Below are 23,403 nucleotides of genomic sequence, written 5' to 3' on the forward strand. Positions count from 1 at the left end.
CTGGACCCGAGCGTAACTCGAGGAATGTAAGTTTCTTTTCCAGGTTTCAAAACCACCAGGTTTCAAAAATTTTAAAACCTTCTAGGAAAAAGAGGCTCTTTGGTCAATTTTGGAACACACTTTGTAACTATCCCAGCCATTCCCCAGATGTTGCAGGTGCAACATTTATACAACCTGAAAATACATTGTTTCTTTAGATTACCCTCGGTATTCAACTGTGCATAGATTATGAGTTTCGGTTACTATTGAGCCGGGTCGCTCCTTACTACAGTTCGTTACCACGAACTGTTTGATTTCAGATACTCATCGCCAGTTTTTGATAATTCTAGTGAAATTGACTTTACCTCTTGTGTAATCCTGGACTTCATCGTCTGTTTCTAGTATTCGGGTAGCAACTTGGAATCTGTTTCCTTTATCGATTTCAATATTTTTTCCAATCTATATCTTACATTCATCACTTCTAAGGACTGTAGTATTCATTTTCCATGTAGACTTCTTTCTTCTTTCTTGCATTTTTTCATTTTTGTTTTTCACTAATACTGCATTGTGTTCCGGGAAAGACACTATCTTGTGTTCTATGTTTGCTACGCTTTGTATCAGTACTTTTAATGCATAAGCTTTGTTAAGTCGGACTCCACCTCCATGTTTTCCTACCCAGTTTATTCTTGTAAAGCGGTTCATCTTCTTAAGTTCCTACCAGACATCTACCAGTTCCAGTCCATTTATCAGCTCAAACAATTCTCAGCAAATATTCTCTTCTCGGGCTATGGCATCTTTCTTACTTGTTACACAGTTCAAGTCTCCAATTAATATCAATTCACCAGTATTTTTGGGATAGATGCTGCAATATCTTGCTGGAAAAATTACTCTCTTTTTTTCATATTTTGGGATTCGGATGGCACATAAAGATTAATACAAGTTCTTCTAATACAAGTTCCTCATGCAGACTTGTATCCTGCATGAGGATACAAGTTCCTCATGCAGCTGATAATTCTTCCTTCATCGTCGATTCTGACATTTTTTGGTTCAAACTGACGTTTATATACTACCACTACATTACCACCGCCAATACAAGTGTTTGTTAAGAATTTACACTGGGGTTTTACGCTTTTAAAATTATCAGTATCACTTCCTTGTATAAAAGCTAAACCTATTTTTCCCGTCATCAGAAGTCTGTCAAAAATTACTGTCTCTTTCTTTGCTTCAGTCCATTTACATTTAAACTTACAAGCTTTTTCGGTGAGATTCTATTTCCGTTTCATTCTCCTCCTCATCACGGGTTCCCGCTTTTTTGTTCCCTTTTTCTGAGCCAGTAGATGATGTTGACTTATTCATTTCTGCTTCTACATGTTCCCCAATGTATTATCCATGTAATCGTCCACCTCTAGCACCGGTGTGATGCTATTTAGCATAGCTTCCATATTTTCGATGCGTTTCATCGTTCCAGATTCTTTCTTCTTTTCTTCGTTTTTCTTAAACTATCTGTTTTTATTTCTTTTCATCCCCCTTTTCTTTTCTTTTCATTATTGACGTCATATTGAAACAGATAACAGGAATTTTTTTACCTTTTGGGGCCCCTGTCGGGTCTCAAAATTTGATTTCCTGAAGGAACAATTATTAAATTACGAAAGAGGATAAAAAAGGCATCATGTTATGTATTCACGTTCATCGCAGCTAAATTATGTACACCAACCATTAAATATTTATTGCTTCATGTAAATTAATCAACTTATAGAAGAATCATCTATATTAATACCTTGTGATGGCGTAGTGGATACAGCCATACTTTCTGACCGAAGGTTTGAAGGTTCAATCACACGCGTCGCAAGGAATTTAAGTGCCATGGGAAGTCTGAACAAGTTTTTGATCTGATAATAATATAAAAGAGAAAATGTTTATAATGCATATTGTTTTCAGTAAAGCGCGAATAATAATAATGTATTGTATTATTTTTCTTACAATTCCTTGTTCGTTTAAATAATGCATTTTTAGAAATCTATTAAGAGACGTTCTGTTTATGGAAAAAAAACATCAAGAATCAATTCAACCAGATTTGTTTCCTGATTGAAATTTCCCTGGTGCTTAGACTCTATTATAGGTGTATCATTGGACTGTAATTTTAAAGCACATGAGAGTAAAAAAAAATCGAATAATTCGCACTAACAATATATTAACAATATATTGCAGATATATTGCATGGTATTTTGATAAACTAACTGAATAGCGCCCTTTCGTTTTGCTCTACTCTTTTCCTCAAGCCACAATTCAGCCTCCACTTTCCTCCCATGCTAAACATTCCCTAAAAGCTTCTATTTAATACCTTACAGCATTCCTAAGATACCATGTATGCCCCATTTTTACAACTCTGCAGCACAAAGTGCCCTTTTTATCTTGGTATTCAACCTAGCTTTAAATCATAAGCGTCATAAAAACTTGTAGGTTAATAAAATTATTCAAGCAGGGATTGCTAACAGAAATTGATTAGCCCACCCCCAATATTAAATCTGGATTTTCCTTGCCCCTCTCCCTCTTCCTTCTTTCAACAGTGCCTAGAAGATTTAACTCCATCTTCAAAAGCATTCTTCAAATGTTTATTCTTTAGCAGCTGTCTATGGGATAGAAGAGATCCCTTAAAATAATCCCGGGAGCAATTCTCCCCTACTCTCTTCCATACAGGTATGATCGTTTCCCACCTAATCCAGTGTCTTTTAAGTGTAGGTTGATTTGTATGCAAAATGTATTTTTTTAAAATCTAGTATGGAGAGGCAAATTTTTCTTTTCATAAAAAACTGAAAAGGGGCACTTTTCAATGAGAACACCTCACAAAAAAGGTTTTAAAATCCATGAAGGAATGCACCCCCCCTCCCCAAAAAAAAAAAGAAAATCAAGTCACCGCAATATATTTTGACTTTGGCTTTATGGTTTCACTTTGAAAGACAGTAATTTGTGGATTACAAAACATTCAACTAGAAATATTTTGTTAAGATTTAAAACTACAATAAAAAGTATTGGCATACAAATGAAACATTAAGTGAAGAAAGAAAAAAAAACATACATTCCAGCCAGGAACTGCAATATTGTAGTCAAACTTCCAGTGATACTGAGCAGATCTTTTGTGTCCATACTTTCAACCCTGAAACAAAGTCGTTTATAATACTCATCTTTGACTTATGATAATCCATAAACAAGAATACCCCAGAGGGATATATACATTAAAGTGACCAAAAAATTTTATACCAAAAAGCCATAGACATTTGACTGTCCAGGGGTGACAACAAACATTTACCAGAAAGGCTCCATTTACCAACTAGCAACATGTTAACAAAATTATGTTACTATAAATAATTAAGATTAAAAGTAGTGACAAGAAAATCAAATTGAGGAAAGTTGGGGATTTTCATAGAACCAGCTGCGGCCTTTGTTTGTATAAGAGCTGATGATTCTGTTTTAGCCAGAAAAATTGAACACTAAACTTGCCCAATCATCAAAAAAGAGGAGAGACACTCCCTAAAAGTAACAGAATCTTAATAAGTAGCATATCAGAGAACCTTCCTGTAGCGGTTTTAAAATCCCATCTACAAAAACGTGGAATTTGTATATTTTGCAACAAGAAAGATCACAGATGTGTGTTTCTCTCTGAGAAAAGGGGAAATACATACGTCAAAAGTAATAGAATCTTAATAAAAATCACGCCATCAAATTTAGTGGATCTGAGAACCCTGCTGTAGAAATTTCAAGCTCCGATCAGCATAACATGGAATTTGTATATTTTTTCCAAAAAAAAAGGATCATGGATATATGTTTATCAGAGAGAAACACACATCTCTCTGAGAAACATGTATCTGTCATCTTTCTTCTGGCAAAATATACAAATTCCATAATTTTACAGATGGAAGCCTGAAACCTCTACAGTAGGATTCTCTGATACATTGAGTCTGATTGTGTGATTCTCGTTGAGATTCTATTACTTTCGGAGTGTGATTCTTTCCTTTTTCGAAAATTGGGCCAATTTACTTACATCTATCATTTTTTTTAGCATTACCAGCTCTGATAAAAAAAGGGTCATGGCAAAAATTATTTGTTTACGGACACGGGAGGTGTAACATTTGAAAGAGCAGGCTTAAGGCTTCAAATCTTGTGGTTCTTATATTTGGAAACAGTGTTGCAGAGGGAATGAAAAGGCACTGTGCAACTCCTTTGTTGTTTTAGTCTTGTGTTGAGTTCATAAAAGACCATGTAAAAGTAATACTGATTTCCGCCCTATAATAAAATTAGCCAGGAACTCAGTAAATATTTACGAGATACTATAATTGACATACAGACAATATGGAAATGCTATTTAATTCCTTTTAGCTGTCAACTCGTTTATGTTTAGGTCTACTCAGAAGGAAACATAACAAAATTCTACAAACAACTTTAAACATCCTGAAATACTTACTTATATAATTCCTAAAATTCCGCACGCCTAATGTGTAAATATGTAGCTCAAATTATATATTTTTCATGCATTTTGCCATAGCTACATCATTCTTTTCGTACAATAGATTTATAATGGCAAAGAATCACCATCAATAAATCAAGGAAAAGAAAAATGCATGGTGACTATAACTACTGCCTTTCTTTTTTTTATTCTCTTTCCAAATATAACAATAAATTAACTCATAGAAAACATAAAAGTAAACACTAACACAATAAAATTCTTACTTCATAATATGCATGATTTTTTATTAGTGAGATTATCATGTTTCCTTCCATAACTATTGAAAAATTTTAATCATTTCAAATAATATCTTAGTAAGTCGCCCACTCAATCGCACATAGGGATAAATTACATACTGATATAGTAACTAGTTTAAAATAGGAGCCATAATGCATGATCGGATTGATGAAATGAAGAAATAAATTTTTAGGGCTATAAGGATCATCAGGAGGGGGGAGGGAATTTGCGAGTGAAATGTATATTTTGAAAGAGCATAACAAAGGGAATATACCTAATGGATAACATCTCAAAATTTTTATTTTATAGAATATAAAAATAATATCTAACTATACTTAAGTGTTGGCAAAATTATCGAAAGGGTTAGCTAATTGGAATCCAAAAGAAAGATAATTTTGTTTTGTTAGCCAGATACCATTAAACATAAGAGCCAGCTTAGCCTCTCTAACTATGTCAATAATATGTATTCTAAGAGTGTATAAATGAAATATATTTGACGGTTCAAAATTACTGTTTTTAAGCACCATATCCTATCCAAGTGGATATTATAGCTCTGTAACATTCAAACACAGAATAGCCATCTAGTAGGATAAGAAGTAAATAGAGTTAACAGCATTTATTTCTAACAAGATGGATAATGCTGTATCTTACTAGCCATTCTGATATATACAATAGAATTTGATTTAAGAATTCCTTTCACAGCATGGTTGCTTAATTTGAAGTTTATGTGATAAATAGCACTAGTATATATATATATATATATATATATATATATATATATATATATATATATATATATATATATATATATACTGGCTGTTGGGGTGGCGCTTCGCGCCACCCCAACACCTAGTTGGTGAGGGCGCTTCGCCCCCCCCCGCACGCGTAAATAGTTACGCGCCATATTAGTTACGCGCCATTGTAGTTGTGTCCCTGTGTCCCACCTGTGAATATAGATAAAAGAAAAAAGATTTCTCTTTTCGTTATAGATATATATATGTTTTTAACTACGTAAAACTTGCGAATATACAACATTCTTCGATGTCCCATTGTCTGTGCATATAAATAGATTGTCAGGTTTACCGACTCTTGAACATGCAACATAAAATTGTCCATGGGAAAAACAATCCATATTCAGATCTATACCTCATTATTCTAATGATTGCCCTTGAGCTTTGTTGATGGTGATTGCTAATCGAACATTCCCTGTGTCCCGGTCGTCATTTATATTCCCAGTATCCCGGTCGTCATTTGTGTCCCAGTGTCCCAGTCTGTAATTTCTCTTTGAGCGTCCCTTTCGCCATTTATATTCCCTGTGTCCCGGTCAAAGCACCAACAAAGCTCAAGGGAAATCATTAGAATCAGGGGGGCACAGGGGGATATATAAATGACGACGGCGACACAGGGAATGTTCGATTAGCAATCACCATCAACAAAGCTCAACGGCAATCATTAGAATCATGAGGTATAGATCTGAATACGGATTGTTTTTCCCATGGACAATTATATGTTGAATGTTCAAGAGTCAGTAAACTTTACAATCTATTTATATGCACAGACAATGGGACATCGAAGAATGTTGTATATTCGCAAGTTTTACGTAGTTAAAACAAATATATATATATATATATATATATATATATATATATATATATATATATATGTATATATATATATATATTCACAGGTGGGACACAGGGACACAACTACAATGGCGCGTAACGACTTACGCGCACGGGGGGGGCTTGGGGGGGCTATGCGAAGCGCCCTATATATATATATATATATATATATATATATATATATATATATATATATATATATATATATATATATATATATATATATATATATATATATATATATATATATATAAATGAACTTACATCAAATTGTGAGGATTAAAACTGAATAATTAAAAACACTTTTTAAAACTTTTATTTATTTTTTTTAAATAACCCTAGGATCCTTACTTCAACGAAGTTCAACCAGGACTGGCGAAAAAGAATGAAATGAGAATATAAGCTCATTCAAACTACAGAGAATAAAATGATTAGATGCAATTTCTTAAAGCTAATCTTGCTTGTTTAGCAGCGCGTCTCAAAGGCCTTTTCGTAGTTGGTTCACTACTATTATAAATCGGTTTAGTAAAATATTTTGTTAGATCATTTTTAATTAAATTTGAGTATAAAGAATTTAGTGAGTATTCCCCTAAGTCCCTGAAATATTATTATTTATTTTGAGATTAATTTCGATTGATTATCGAACCACCTTTTTTATTCCCAAATCATTACTGATGAGTGAAGAGTTTTCAAAAAGTATCATGTGGGACGGATTATTAAATATATGCCAAACTAAAGCAGAATCAAAGGAGTTGTTGGAACTATTTGAAATTAAGGCCTTGTCTATGTCATTTTTATGCTGTTGTAACCGTTTGTCTAGATTCTGATGGGTCCTGCCGACATAGTATTTTCCGCAATCACAAGGTATTTGATAGACTCCTCTTTGGCGAGTAACTGGGGTCTTATCTTTACCCGAATTTAAGAAATTGATGATTTTAAAATTATTAGTAAAAACTACGTACAGATTATTTTTGTGCAAATATTTTTTAATTTTGTTGTGATCTTTGGGATATACGGAAGATAGACAATATTTGAGGGCTTATCAGTAGCCTCACATTGTGAAGTATCTTCTTCGATTTTACAAAAATGTCTTTTTATTCTACGGTTAATTATTTTATTGACAAAAGCAATGGGGTATCCATTACCAAAAAGAATATCTCTGATAAAATTTATTTCTGCATTTATATATGAATTGGAGCAAATATTCAGGGCACGATCAATGAGGGAAGTTACAATTGCTTTTTTAACTTTTGGGGGGTGATTTGAATTAAAGTGAAGAAATCTATTGTTTTGTGTTGGCTTTCGATATATAGTAAAAGCCAGTTTATCAGCATTACGAATAATTAATACATCTAAAAACGGTAGTTTATTACCAATTTCAACTTCTAGGGTGAACTGCAAATTTCGGTCATAAGTGTTAAGATGATCTAAGAAGCCCCGAAGCTCAGCTTCTCCATAATTCCAAAGTGAAATTACGTCATCCATATAACTAGGAAAAGGCCTTTGAGACAGGCTGCTAAACAACCAAGATTAGCTTAAAGAAATTGCATCTAATCATTTTATTCTCTGTAGTTTGAATGAGCTTATATTCTCATTTCATTCTTTTTCGCCAGTCCTGGTTAAACTTCGTTGAAGTAAGGATGCTAGGGCTATTTAAAAAAAAAAAGTTTTAAAAATTGTTTTTAATTATTCAGTTTTAATCCTCACAATTTGATGTAAGTTCATTTATATATATATATATATATATATATATATATATATATATATATATATATATATATATATAGTTTCTCTCTTATTCTTGTATTGTGCTGAAGACGGCCCTTGGACATAGGGCCGAAATATCTACAGAAATAATTTCCACTGTTTTGAATAGATATTCCCTATTATCTCTGCTTTGTATTAGTTTGTTATGGAAAGGCAGTGTGGTCTTCGTCGCTATTTTTATCCACTTTTTGCTATCCTGGAAAGGGGTTGGGTTAGAAAAATGAAATTTTCAGTAATGAATCCAGGGCCAAAAACATACTTAGGGAACATATTGCCATGTTAACCTCTTCTGATTTATAAGTCTTAGAAATGTGTCTACTTGACATGTCTAGGGTAAAGGCACCGATGAGTTGGCAGTGTAATTTTGGAACCCCTGTCAAAATATTCCTTTAAAACAGAACAGCTCTGCTTAGTCATGAAACTATCTCTTGAAGCCATCATTATATTTTGACAATGCGAAATGTGGACACCGTATCCAATATATCCAGATAAGAAAAGAATATTCAATTCAGTCAGTTTCCACAAAATGAGCTCCCAACAATTTTTTAGCTATGCAATGTTCAAGCTGTCATTACTTGGTTATTTTTTGCAAAAAAAGTTGAGATCAGCACCAATGCGTCAAGATACATCTGATCTTCTCTCAAATGTGGCCACATTGGCATTTTCTTGATAAAATAACCAGAAAAGTTTACCAAAGATAATACTGCAACTAAAACTAACGCCACTACAATTAATGAATATCTTAGTTACTATGAGTGAGTGTTTTACTTTTGTTAACTTTTTATACAATTTTTAAATGTTATTGGCTGTTATATTTCTTAGTATGGGATGTGATTGTCTCTTACTAGGTTTCATAACTACCACCGAAACCCGGATAATTTAGAATTTGTTCTTTACTATAGAATCCTGATGATTTAGCGTTCGTTCTTTACTATAACAACCCAGATATCCTTATTTCTGCCACTATCGGCTAAGGTCCGTTCTTTACTGTAAATTAAATAAAAAAAAACTAATTTTTTTGGCTGAAAGTAAGGAGTGACATTAAAACTTAAAACGAACAGAAATTACTCCGTGTATGAAATGGGTAGTCCCCTCCGCAATCCCTCGCTCTTTACGCTAAAGCTTTTAATTGTTTTAAAAAGTAGAATTGTGGCAAAGAGTCAAACTTCAGCGTAAAGAGCGAGGGATTGCGGAGGGGACAACCCATTTCATATACGGAGTAATTTCTGTTCGTTTTAAGTTTTAATGTCACTCCTTACTTTCAGCTAAAAAAAATTAGTTTTTTTTTTATTTAATTTCTGAACATTTTGAATTAATGCATGTTTGGTTTTGGCTCTCCGTACATAAATTATTAAAATGAAATTTGTATATTAATTCTTTTTTTGGCTAAATGGCTTTCTCTTAGTTTTGATCAGACGATTTTGAGAAATAAGGGGTGGAGAAGGAGGCCTAGTTGCCCTCCAATTTTTCGGTTACTTAAAAAGGCAACTAGAACTTTTAATTTTTAACGAATGTTTTTATTAGTAAAAAATATACGTAACTTAAGAATTAACCTACGTAACAAACTTTCATAATCTCATATTTTTATTATGTATACGAGGGGGTTTGTACCCTCGTTAATACCTCGCTCTTTGCACTAAATCGTAAGTTTTGTCCCAATTCTTTATGAATGACCCCTGAATCAGAAAGGCCGTAGAAAAAATAGTTGAAATTACTAAAAATACTTTAGCATAAAGAGCGAGGTATTTATCTCCTCCTAAATACCTCGCTCTTTATGCTAAAGTATTTTTAGAACCCCTCATATGCGTAATAATCTCTGTTCGTTTTAAGTTTCAATGCTACTCCTTCCTTTCATTTGAAAAAACGTTTTCATGTTTATATTTTCATTGTTTTCTTATAGTAATGCTAGAAAATCCTGCGCCCTTTTCATTGAATTTTTCTTCCCCCATGACAGATTCCTCCAAGGAAAGATCCTCCAACATAGTCCCCTCCCCTCAGCCCCACCCCCAAACAAAATAAAATTCCCCTGAAAACATCTGTACACTTCCCAATAACCATTACTATATGTAAACACTGGTCAAAGTTTGTAACTTGCAGCCCCTCCTCCAGGGATTGTGGGGGAGTAAGTCATCCCCAAAGACATAGTTATTATGGTTTTCGACTATGCTAAACAAAATGGCTATCTCAAAATTTTGATTCGTTGACTTCGGGAAAAAATGAGCATGGGAGGGGGCCTAGATGCCCTCCAATTTTTTTGATCACTTAAAAAGGGCACTAGAACTTTTCATTTCCGTTAGAATGAGCCCTCTTGCGACATTCTAGGGCCATATGGTCGATACGATGACCCCTGGGGAAAAGAAAAAAAACAAACAAAAAACAAACAAATAAACACGCACCCGTGATTTGTCTTCTGGCAAAACATACAAAATTCCACATTTTTGTAGATAGGAGCTTGAAACTTCTACAGTAGGGTTCTCTGATACGCTGAATCTGGTGGTGTCATTTTCGTTAAGATCCTACGACTTTTAGGGGGTGTTTCCCCCTATTTTCTTAAATAAGGCAAATTTTCTCAGGCTCGTAACTTTTGATGGGTAAGACTAAACTTGATGAAACTTATATATTTAAATCAGCATTAAAATGCGATTCTTTTGACGTACAGTTGCGATTCTACAGTTCGTTACCACGAACTGTTTGATTAGTATTGGACGTGATTGTCTCTTAGATAAAGAGATAAAATATTTAATTTGAAAAATGACCATCACAAAGCCCGAGGGACCGAGTTCACATTTTGGTGTTATAAAACCATAAAAATAAACAAGAGCTAAGAGCTCATATGGCACTTGTGACGAGGCAAGAAGAGCTAAGAGCCAAGAGCTCATATGGTATGAGCTCTAACAAAATTCTGAGAATCAATAGATTGATTTAAAAGGAAAATCAGAGGCTTAATGCCAGTCAGGATTTAAGATAAGAGCTCTGAGTCATAATGTCCTTCTAAATATCAACGTTCATTAAGATCCGATCACCCACTCGTAAGTTATAAATACCTAGTTTTTCCTCTCCCTTTAGCCCCCCCCCCAGACGGTCGAATCTGGGAAAACGACTTTATCAAGTCAATTTGTGCAGCTCCCTGACACGCCTACCAATTTTCATCGTCCTAGCACGTCCAGAAGCACCAAACTCGCCAAATCACTGAGCCTCTCCCCCCAAATCCCCCAAAGAGAGCGAATCCGGTACGGTTACGTCAATCACGTATCAAGGACATTTGCTTATTCTATCCACCAAGCTTCATAGCGATTCCTCCACTCCAAGTCTTTTCCAAGACTTCCCCCTCCAACTCCCCCCAATGTCAAAAGATCTGGTCGGGATTTGAAATAAGAGCTCTGAGACATGAATTCCATCTAAATATCAAATTTCATTAAGATCCGATCACCTATTCGTAAGATAGAAATACCCCAATTTTCACATTTTCCAAGAATTCCGGTTTCCCCTCCAACTCCCCCCAATGTCAAAAGATCTGGTCGGAATTTAAAATTAGAGCTTTAAAGCACAAGATCCTTCTAAATATCAAATTTCATTAAGATCTGGTCACCCTTTCGTAAGTTACAAATACCTCATTTTTCCAAATTACCCCCCCCCAACTCCACCAAAGAGAGCAGATCCGGTCCGGTTATGTCAATTACGTATCTTAGACAGGTTTTAAATTCTTCCCATCCAGTTTCATCCTGATCTCTTTGCTGCAAGTATTATCTAATATTCCCCCCCCCCAATGACGCTGGATCCGGTTGAGATTTAAAATAAGAGATCTGAGTTACGAGGTCCTTATAAATATGAAGTTTCATGAAGATCCTATCACTCCCTCGTAAGTTAAAAATACGTCATTTTTTCTAGTTTTTCATAATTACTCCCCCCCCCCCAATAGAGCGGATCCGTTCCAATTATGTAAATCACGTATCTAAGACTTCTGCTTATTTTTCACACCAAGTTTCATCCCGATCCCCCAATCTAAGCGTTTTCCATGATTTTAGGTTCCCCCACCCCAAACTCTCCCCAATGTCACCAGATCCGGTCGGGATTTAAAATAAGAGCTTTGAGACACAATACCCTTCTAAATATCAAATTTCATTGAGATCCGATCACCCGTTCGTAAGTTAAAAATACCTCATTTTTTCTAATTTTTCAGAATTAAGCCCCCCTATTTTTCCTGGCTTATTATACAACTCAACAAAACTAGGAACCAAACTCTTGCGATATCTTTCATGTTTAGTGGGGATGGGGGCCAGTTTGGGGACAGGACTCTTATAGAGGATGGTCTGTTGCGGGAGGAAAGGTAGTGTTCGGGGATGGTCGAACGTCATCCCCATGCCAAGACAGGGTCTTGGTATGCCTATATCTAACTTGGCAGATGAACAGAGTCTCAAGGCTATTTGGTGATAAAATAACTATAATATATAACTAGCCAGATGATTACTTGTCTTACCAATCTTCTATATATATATAAATAAGTTGTCTGTGTGTGTGTGGGTCTGTCTGTCGGGTGACGTCATGTTTGTGTGTCGACTGACGTCATGTTTTCAACTGACGAAATTACACGGGACATCGGAACACAAATGACGACCGGGACACCGGCACATAGGGAATATAAATGACGACACTCAAAGAGAAAGCGACCGGGACAAAAGGAATGTTCGATTAGCAATCACCACCAACAAAGCACCGGGACACAAATGACGACCGGGACACAGGGAGTATAAATGACGACCAGGACATAAGTAAAAAAAAAACTAAAAAAACTAAAAAACAAGTAAAAACTACAAAAAAAATAAAAAGAAAAAAAACTAAAAACTAATGAAAAAAACTAAAAAAGCTAAAAAACTAAGAAAACTAAAAAAGAAAAAAATAAGAAAGGAAAAAAATGAAAAATAAAGGAGAAAAACAAAACTAAAAAACGAATGTATATACAGACCGGGACACCGGGATACAAATGACGACCGGAAAACAGGGAATATAAATGACGACCGGGACACAGGGACACAACTACAACGGGGACGCCGGGGGCACAGGGGAATATATAAATGACGACGGCGACACAGGGAATGGTCGATTAGCAATCACCATCAACAAAGCTCAAGGGCAATCATTAGAATCATGAGGTATAGATCTGAATACGGATTGTTTTCCCATGGACCATTATATGTTGCATGTTCAAGAGTCGGTAAACCTGACAATCTATTTATATGCACAGACAATGGGACAGCAAGGAATGTTGTATATTCGCAAGTTTTACGTAGTTAAAAACATATACATATATATATATATATATATATATATATATATATATATATATATATATATATATATATATATATATATATATATATATATATATATATATATATATATATATGTATATATATATATATATATTTATATATATATATATATATATATATATATATATATATATATATATATATATATATATATATATATATATATATATATATATATATATATATATATATATATCACAGGTAGGACATAGGGACACAACTATAATGGCGCGTAACTAATATGGCGCTTAACGACTTACGCGCACGGGGGGGGGGGGGGCTTAGGGGGGCAACTAGGCAAATTTGGTGGCCAACGCGCACGGGGGGCCAACGCGTCATTTATACGCGTCTTTTGGGGGGCCAACGCGCACGGGAGGTTGGGGTGTTGGTACGGAGCGCCACCCCAACAGCTAGTTAGTTTATAAAATCCAACTAGGGATGATGAGGATTAAGCATTTCTGGGCATATTTAGTAGTGATGTTATGGGAGCTCAATATTTCTTTTAGGGAGGGGAAAGAAAGTGGAAGGTAAATTTTTTTACAGTCTGAAAATCATAATTCAGATTGACATTCATTAGGAACTTTCAGACCTCTTCAAGTGATACCATAGTATTGTTCAAGATGTAATCTTTAGCAGCCAATCTTTATGGTATCAAACAGTTCGTGGTAACGAAGTGTAGTAAGGAGCGATCCGGCTCAATAGTAACCAAAACTCTAAAAAAATGAATTTTGATATCAATAGCTACATCAAAAGAATCGCATTTTAATGCTAATTGTAAATATATAAGTTTCATCAAGTTTAGTCTTACCCATCAAAGGAAAATAGGGGGAAACACCACCACCAGATTCAGCGTATCAGAGAACCCTACTGTAGTAGTTTCAAGCTCATATCTACAAAAATGTGGAATTTTGTATTTTTTGCCAGAAGACAAATCACGGGTGCGTGTTTATTTGTTTGTTTGCTTTTTTTGTTTTTTTTTTCCAGGGGTCATCGTATCGACCAAGTGGTCCTAGAATGTCGCAAGAGGGCTTATTCTAACGGAAATGAAAAGTTCTAGTGCCCTTTTTAAGTGACCAAAAAAATTGGAGGGCATCTAGGCCCCCTCCCACGCTCATTTTTTCCCCAAAGTCAACGGATCAAAATTTAGAGATAGCCATTTTGTTCAGTATAGTCGAAAACCATAATAACTATGTCTTTGGGGATGACTTACTCCCCCACAATCCCTCGGGGAGGGGCTGCAAGTTACAAACTTTGACTAGTGTTTACATACAGTAATGGTTATTGGGAAGTGTACAGACATTTTCAGGGGGATTTTATTTTGTTTGGGGGTGGGGCTGAGGAGAGGGGACTATGTTGGAGGATCTTTCCTTGGAGGAATCTGTCATGGGGGACGAGAAATTCAATGAAAAGGGCGCAGGATTCTCTAGCATTACTATAAGAAAACAATGAAAAATAAACATGAAAACGTTTTTTTCAAATGAAAGGAAGAAGTAGCATTGAAACTTAAAACGAACAGAGATTATTACGCATATGAGGGGTTCTAAAAATACTTTAGCATAAAGAGCGAGGTATTTAGGAGGAGATAAATACCCTGCTCTTTATGCTAAAGTATTTTTAGTAATTTCAACTATTTATTCTACGGCCTTTCTGATGCAGGGGTCATTCTTAAAGAATCGGGGCAAAACTTACGATTTAGTGTAAAGAGCGAGGTATTAACGAGGGTACAAACCCCCTCGTATACATAATAAAAATATAAGGTTATGAAAGTTTGTTACGTAAGTTAATTCTTAAGTTACGTATATTTTTTACCAATAAAAACGTTCTTTAAAAATTAAAAGTTCTAGTTGCCTTTTTAAGTGACCGAAAAATTGCAGGGCAACTAGGCCTCCTTCTCCACCCCTTTTTCTCAAAATCATCTGATCAAAACTAAGAGAAAGCCATTTAGCCAAAAAAAGAATTAATATACAAATTTCATTTTAATAATTTATGTGCGGAGAACCAAAACCAAACATGCATTAATTCAAAAACGTTCAGAAATTAAATAAAAAAAACTAATTTTTTTAGCTGAAAGTAAGGAGCAACATTAAAACTTAAAACGAACAGAAATTACTCCGTATATGAAATGAGTTGTCCCCTCCGCAATCCCTCGCTCTTTACGCTAAAGTTTGACTCTTTGCCACAATTCTACTTTTTAAAACAATTAAAAGCTTTAGCGTAAAGAGCGAGGGATTGCGGAGGGGACAACTCATTTCATATACGGAGTAATTTCTGTTCGTAATAAGTTTTAATGTCGATCCTTACTTTCAGCTAAAAAAAATATTTTTTTTTTATTTAATAAGACTAGAGAACTAACTGGTGAGAAGGAAGTATGTTAAGAAAACAATTCTTACTTCATAATATTGAGAATAATCATAATTAACATATTTTGCATGCAGATAACCTTTACCTTTACTTATTTTATTGCTTTTCCAGTTTTTCTACGAAATTATTCATTTTCTTTTCAATATCCTTTCTTTAATTTTGAAAAGTCTGCTAAATGCAGCACTGTCAACCCATGATTCTGGCCATCTCAATCATGGCTGATTCAGATATAGCCGTCTGAAACAAAGTGTTTTCTATACTTTTCTTTTTCATAAAATAATCTTTAGTCAATAGACATTTTCAAGAATTTTATTTTAAAGCCACTGCATTTGCTTTAGAATTTAAAATTTTTGAGATTTAAAATTTGAGATTTAAAATAAGAGATCTGAGTTACGAGGTCCTTATAAATATGAAGTTTCCTGACGATCCTATCACTCCCTCGTAAGTTAAAAATACGTAATTTTTTCTAGTTTTTCAGAATTACCCCCCCCCCCAATAGAGCGGATCCGTTCCAATCATGTAAATCACGTATCTAAGACTTCTGCTTATTTTTCACACCAAGTTTCATCCCAATGCCCCCAATCTAAGCGTTTTCCATGATTTTAGGTTCCCCCACCCCAAACTCCCCCCCCATTGTCATCAGATCCGGTCGGGATTTAAAATAAGGGCTTTGAGACACAATACCCTTCTAAATATCAAATTTCATTGAGATCCGATCACCCGTTCGTAAGTTAAAAATACCTCATTTTTTCTAATTTTCAGAATTAAGCCCCCCCCCCCCCAACGACCCCAAAGAGAGCGGATCCACTCCGGTTATGTCAATCATGTATCTAGGACTTGTGCTTATTTTTCGCACCAGGTTTCATCCCGATCACTCCACTCTAAGTGTTTTCCAAGATTTTAGGTTTCCCCTCCAAACTCCCCCCACCAATTTCACCAGATCTGGTCGAGATTTAAAATAGCAGCTCTGAGACACGATATCCTTCCAAAAATCAAATTTCATTAAGATCTGATCAACCATTCATAAGTTAAAAATACCATTTTTTTTCCGAATTAACGGGCCCCCCCCCCCAGATGGTCAAATCGGGAAAACGACTGTTTCTAATTTAATCTGGTCCGGTCCCTGCTATGCCTGCCAAATTTCATCGTCCTAGCTTACCTGGAAGTGCCTAAAGTAGCAAAACCAGGACCGACAGACCAACAGAATTTGCGATTGCTATATGTCACTTGGTTAATACCAAGTGCCATAAAAACAAAATCATAAAAATAGCACAAGTAAAAAACTGGCTAAATAATGTCAAAAACAACAAAATCAGAAAGGCAAAGCCATTTATTAGTAAAAAAAAAAATTAAGTGGCAAAATGTCAGAAAGCTAAAAAGGTAAAAACTGAAACAAAACTAAAAAAGAGTGAGATAAAATAAGCATTGAAATGGTTTAAGGAGAAAATATAAACAAAGGGAAGGGAACAAAAGAATCAAACGAACAAAAACTTGGGTATAACCAGTACTAAAGAGAAAAAACTAGCAGTTTATTTTATCAGTAATGAAGAGGACAAAGATTTTTCATATCTGGAGGTTAAGCAACAGATGGACAAGCTAGGAACGGGTTTAGAAACAGTACATGGCAGGCGGTGTCTGGATGTGGAGTGTCTTTTGGGGGAAATGTCTTCTGTACTACTCCATTGCAAAACGGAGGCACAGCATTCCTCTCCTGTGCTCAAGTGTTTCCAGCTTGGCCTTTTTAAGAAGCAGCAAGTATGGTACCTTAAGTTCTTTAAAATTATTCTCAGGGCTCTTTTATGAATACATTAAATTTTTTCTGATTCATCACAGGAGATGCCAGGATACCAAACTGGACATGCATATTCAAGATGCAGATAGACAAAGGAAGTATAGATCCGGAAAGAATGGGATGGGAGAGGCGTTAAATTTATTCAAGAGCATGAAGAGAGACATGGACGTATTAGCTTTATGGACAATTTCTTTAAATCCCACTTTGAATTAGAGGAAATTGTAACCCCAAGTAATTTAAAGGAAGACATAGAAATACCTGGGACGATCGGGTTGAGGAAAAGGGGCGAGGTTTTAAGGAAACATATTGGCATTATCATAGATTTAGAGGGGTTTATTCTCATGCCCAAGGCCATAGCGTCATCTGATCATTGTGGATACTCATAGGGTTGCTTACTAAGTTTCAGTAGCAGGTATCAACAACCATTAGGTCATCCACAAATTCCCATCTGTTGGAAAATTCCTTAGCGAGGTTATTTATCATAATAGAAAAAAGGAGGGGACCTAGGAGAGTACCTTGGGTTACTCCATTGTGGAAGGGAGGGGACTGGAATAATGATTCTGATATCTGATCACTTGTGATCTATTTGATAAAAGGAGACAACCAATTTAACCAAGAACGAATCAATATTGAAATCAGTTGCAAGTTTCTAAACCAAAATATTGTGGTTAACAAGGTCAAATGCTTTGTGAAGGTAAATGGAAATTAAATTTAGGCAGCCTTTAGGTTTTTCGAGAATCTTTCCAATAGAGTCAATCAGAAAAAGAAGGTAATGGGAAGTAGAAGTAGATTTGATGTTCAAAATTGTCTCAGGTCAGTAAAAGGTAGGATTTTCTCCTTTAGCCAATCTGCAAGGAATCCTTCGTATAGTTTAGAGAATATAGAAGTGAGTGAAATAGGACAAACACCGTCGAAACTAGGTTTTCCGTCTTTCATTCTCAAGTGGATTATGAAACCCTGTTTCCAAATTTGTGGATATTTGCCAGACTCAGTAATGTCATTAAAAATAACAGACAAGGTCTTTGAGAGAAAGTCACTGTTTGTACTCATAACTCTTACAAGACTGTTAGCTACTGTTGCAACCCAGATTACAAACAGGAAAAATCCTATGGCTTTTTCTATTTAGAAGAGTAAGAGGCAATCTTTAGAGAATGAGGCATCAAACTACGACCAATATATCTCATTGTTTGTTCTTTACTAGGTTTTTCCCATATCTAGGGCTATGATACTGATGAAACTTAATAGTTAACCAGAATGATTCCTTATATAATTTTTTTAGTACATTAGTGAATTTATTATCATGTCTTAATGTACCATTAGTACTCCGATGGTACAATGGTACATACCCACTTGTCAAGTGGGAGAACAAGGTTTGATTCCTTGTTGGGGAGAACTTTTAATATACTGAGTTCAAAGCAATATCTTTTAAATTAAAAATTAAAAAATAACACATTTTAGTTACCTCCTAGCTAAAGTAATGAAGATTATATAAATGAACCACAAGATTCAGTTCCTTTGGGCTTGAGTTTGTTCTTTATTATAAAACCTTTATATAAAATATTTAAGTTACTATGACCCAGAGTCCGTTCTTTATCATAATGCCGTATATGCTGAATATTGTGGTTGCTGACACTTTTCTTGATTTTCAAGCCAATAAAATTTCCTTGCAGTTCAAACCAACAGATGATAATATAACTATTCAGGGGTTTTGGACAAGGTCTATAATGAAAGAAAGGTTGAGATGGCTAGGCCATTGATAATATTTCTGGCACCCAACTTATTATCCAACAGGTCCAAAGGTATAACTTACCTCTAGCTTAATATTCCTTGACTACACCACAACCTTTGACTCTGTTACTTGTCAAAAGCTCTGGATAATCCAAAGATCAATAGCCAGCCTGTAAAGTTTATTGAACTTATACAAGCATATCTCTCGGAGTCAACAAGCCAGATAAGAATCTATGGCAAGGAAACTGAAGAATTCCTAGTCAAAAGAACAGTGAAGCAAGGCTGTGTTCTCTCTCCAATTCTGTTTAGCATTGTATAGACTGGGTGCTAGAAAATACCATAATGCAACACAATGGTGCCCAAATTGGAAAAAAATCTGTCCTTGACCAACTTCGATTATGCTGATGATGTTGAACTCCTCTCTGATCCTGAACATGCTCAAAAAATGCTAGATGATACTGATGAATGGTCAAATCTGATTGGACTCAAAGTAGGTGCAGAGATAACTAAATTTATGATCATGAATCATCCAACCCAAAGATCCTTGAGTGTAAATTTAACTCAGCTAGAAAGGGTTGAGTGCTTTACCTACCTAGGCTCAATACTTAGCACTAATGGATCTTCAGATTTAGACATCCAGCCAAGAATACATAAGGCATAGTTTGCTATCGCACCCCTTCAAAAACCCGTTTTGGAACCACTGAGAAATATCTAGTCTAACTAAAAGTCGAATCTATATAGCCATGGTCTGAATCATCCTACTGTATGGATGCAAAACTTGGTCCTTGAAGCTTCAACAGAAGAGAGGACTAGCTGCCTTTGAATATGGATGCTTATGCCAAGTACTAAGAATTTGCCAGCAAGATCGTATATCTGTCTTTGATATTCACCAACTCTGCAAAATTAGAAGAGATGCTGCTGCCACCATTAGAATGCACTGCTTAGAATGACTCAGTCACATCCTACAGAGACCACCAGAATACCTGCCCTGTCAAATCCTTCTAGATGAGCCCTACAACTCTCGGAAGAGGCATCAAGAACAGCAAAAGAAGAACTGGTGGACCCTGATCAAGTCTGACCTGGATCCCATTGGTGGCTTTAAGAAATTTGGATATTGATTGTCAGCCAAATGTTTCCTTTTCACAGAGCAATTGGCAGCAGATTGTGAAACTTGATCCAAAGAGGTCACAAGGATCCTGGATGCCAGGTGAGGCAGAAACGCCTGATTCTCGCCACAAGTACAAGTAAGTATAAAAAAGGCTTCAAGTGGTGTATTAACTTTCATCCTAGCTAATTTATGTGTAAAACTGCAAATTTACCAACATTTCTGCTGTGGCCATAGTTAAATCCTTATCCAATTAATTGAGTATATAGTAGTCTGTGTGGCAATTGTAGCCTGCAATCAAATATTCAGCTAGGCATGTATACATGTTAAGACTCTTAGAAACAGTACTATGTTTCTAGCTTCTTGTATATAGAAACTCTTGACAGAAATTATCCATATTTAATAGGAACTTTCTGAAATTCTCTTCAATTTATTGATCTTCTTCTGTTTCAGCAAGTGAGGGCTTTTCAGTTGAGACTATTCAGCCCTTTTCCTTTTAATTCACTCTGTGAGATGAACAGAGCTACTGAATTAGTTGCTTCTTATTCATGTTGAATCTGCTCATATTTCTTTCAGTAAATCTGTTGATTCGAGAATTTGAAGTATGAAAAGATAAACATTGAGTTCTGAGCTCTGTGTGCAGAAATAGTCAGACAGACTTTTAGCTGAAAGTGAGATTTGGTGGTGTCTGAAGCACTTTAACAGTTTGCATTGCAGGATATACTGTACATAATATAGGCAATGGTCACTTTTTCATTTTTTAATTACAATACCTGCAAAAAGGGGAAGAGGGAACAGAGCCACTTTTGCAATTTCATCCACCTGATTTTTACCAGTTATACCTGAGTGGCTTGGAACATACTGAAGGTAGATTCTTATGCCTCTTGAAGCAAGATTATCAATAATGCTATGACAATGAAATGTTTCTATATCCATCTTATACTGAGAAGCTGAAGACAGCAACTCTAGGCTTGACAAAGAGTCAGAATAAACTATAATATTTTTTTGAATTAGCAATTAAAGGTTGATTATTAACGAGGTGCCCTAATCCCATTATTATAACATTTAACTCTCGGACATTATAGACATATTATCATACATTCACTCACAAAATGCAATATTAAGGGGTGGGAGAAAAGCTCCACTTGCCACCTTCTCTTTCATTTTGGACCCATCAATAAAAATTTAGAAATGGTCTTTATATGCAATTGTATTAGGTTCAGCAAACTTTTTCTGGATGAAAGCATTGGGGGTAAGCTCTTTAGTTTACTGTGAGCAATTAGTGTTTATTATGAGGATTGACCAGCTCCATGGGGGGTTTGGGGGAATGTAGGTGCAACAGACTTTACTGGCACTGCGAATTTCTTCTGGGTATTGGCAAATTCATTTGCAATATATCTATACATGGATTGGTTTCTTAACCAGTTATGCAACATATGTGATCTATTGCCTTCAATTTTTGTCAGATAATTTGTCAAAACAAATATTTGTATTTCATTTATTGATGATAATCCACTCTCAGTAAGCAAAACTTAGTACTTGTTGGTTTCCTAGCACCAAATATGAGATGGATTATATCATTTCGTCTTGTTTTAATTTTTTGCATCAAGGTCTTTGCACAAGCAACATTACCAACGAGCCCATAATCAATATTGGGTCTTATATGTGATTTATAAAATTGGAGCAGTGTTCTCATTACAAATCCAAGGTATGGATAGCAGTCTTTTATTATTCTTACTTTTCTATAGCTTTTTTATGGTGTTTGTTATGTGAAGGTGGAAACCAAGCTTTTGGTCAAGTATGAGACCTAAGTAATAAATTTGATTTTCCTCTCGAAAAATTATTCCATTTAGAGTTAGTCTTGCATTGGTGGAATCGGATGATTTTTGATTTGGTGGGTGCAATGGGTAGATCCGAATTTTGAGGAAATTTTTCAAATTGGAAAAGTGGTGTTTGCACCTTTGGATGTGTAATCTCAAAGGTGTTGCTGGTTGCCAATAATACCTGTTCATCAGCATATTTTAAATTGGAGTGTGGGAGGTTCAAGTCCCAGAGAAATAGGGAGAAGAGAAGGCAGCTCAGGACTGCACCATGTGGAAGACCTTTGGTTATTGCAGTTTTAGGTAATGAGGCTGAACCTACATAAAAAATAAAACTTCAATTTTATATGAAAGATTTTATAAAGGATACTACCTCAGGAGGTAATCTAAAACTTGCAAGTTTAGCTAAAAGGATCTAGTGGTTGACATTGTCATAGGCCCCTTCAAACCCTAGGAGTGCAGCAACTAGGACATTATGTTTTAATAGAGATTCATTTATTGCATTTCTTTACAATATAAAAGCATAATCTGAGGAAAGGTGTTTCCTAGAACCTGTTTGAGTATGAAGTACCATATTATTCTTCTCAAAGAGCCAAAGGAGTTGATGGTAAGCCCTTTTCTCCATTACTTTTCCAAGCATAGGAGTAATCATTATAGGCATGTAAGACTCAGGGTCATATTTGGGTTTATTTTTCTTTCATACTGGTAGGAGGGATGAACAATTGCAAATATTGAGGAATGTGGATATACCCCATGCAAGATTATGGCAATTTAGGAGTTCCTGTTTAAAAAAGGGGGTGATATTCTGTATCCATGTAGGATGGATGTTATTGTAGCTACTAGTAGCCTTATCCCTAATATGTTGGATTGTATTGTTCAGTTCATGAATTGAGAATGGACAGGTTATATACTCTAATCCTGGGCGAGGCATGTAATATGGATTTATTGAGATTGGGGTGGTGATACTGTTATTATTTGATGTTAGCTTGTTTGAAAAAAAGAGTTGCAAATAATGATAAAATTCAAGAGGTCACAGTCTGAAGCTTCACCTGCCTGGATGTTGGAGAAGGGAATGACATGGCTTCTTTTCCCTTTGGGTGGTCCCCGTATGGAATAGCCTATCCAAGCTGAGACTCCCCACTCCTTCAAGGTTGGAGTTGA

At 35.4% G+C, this 23,403-nt stretch overlaps 1 protein-coding gene across 2 annotated transcripts in view; it reads right to left on the bottom strand.

Moving 5' to 3' along the window:
- LOC136028952 (sugar transporter SWEET1-like) overlaps window positions 1-23,403 on the bottom strand; it is an 88,644-nt gene that overhangs the window by 58,206 nt on the left and 7,035 nt on the right. For both annotated transcript variants that reach the window (XM_065706954.1, XM_065706958.1), the window contains exon 2: window positions 3,056-3,133. In XM_065706954.1, the coding sequence (XP_065563026.1) occupies window positions 3,056-3,123 (68 nt within the window). In that variant the 5' untranslated portion in view covers window positions 3,124-3,133. The remainder of the gene's footprint in view (window positions 1-3,055; window positions 3,134-23,403) is intronic.

This window comes from Artemia franciscana, chromosome 1 (assembly GCF_032884065.1).
Source record: "Artemia franciscana chromosome 1, ASM3288406v1, whole genome shotgun sequence".
NCBI lineage: Eukaryota > Metazoa > Arthropoda > Branchiopoda > Anostraca > Artemiidae > Artemia > Artemia franciscana.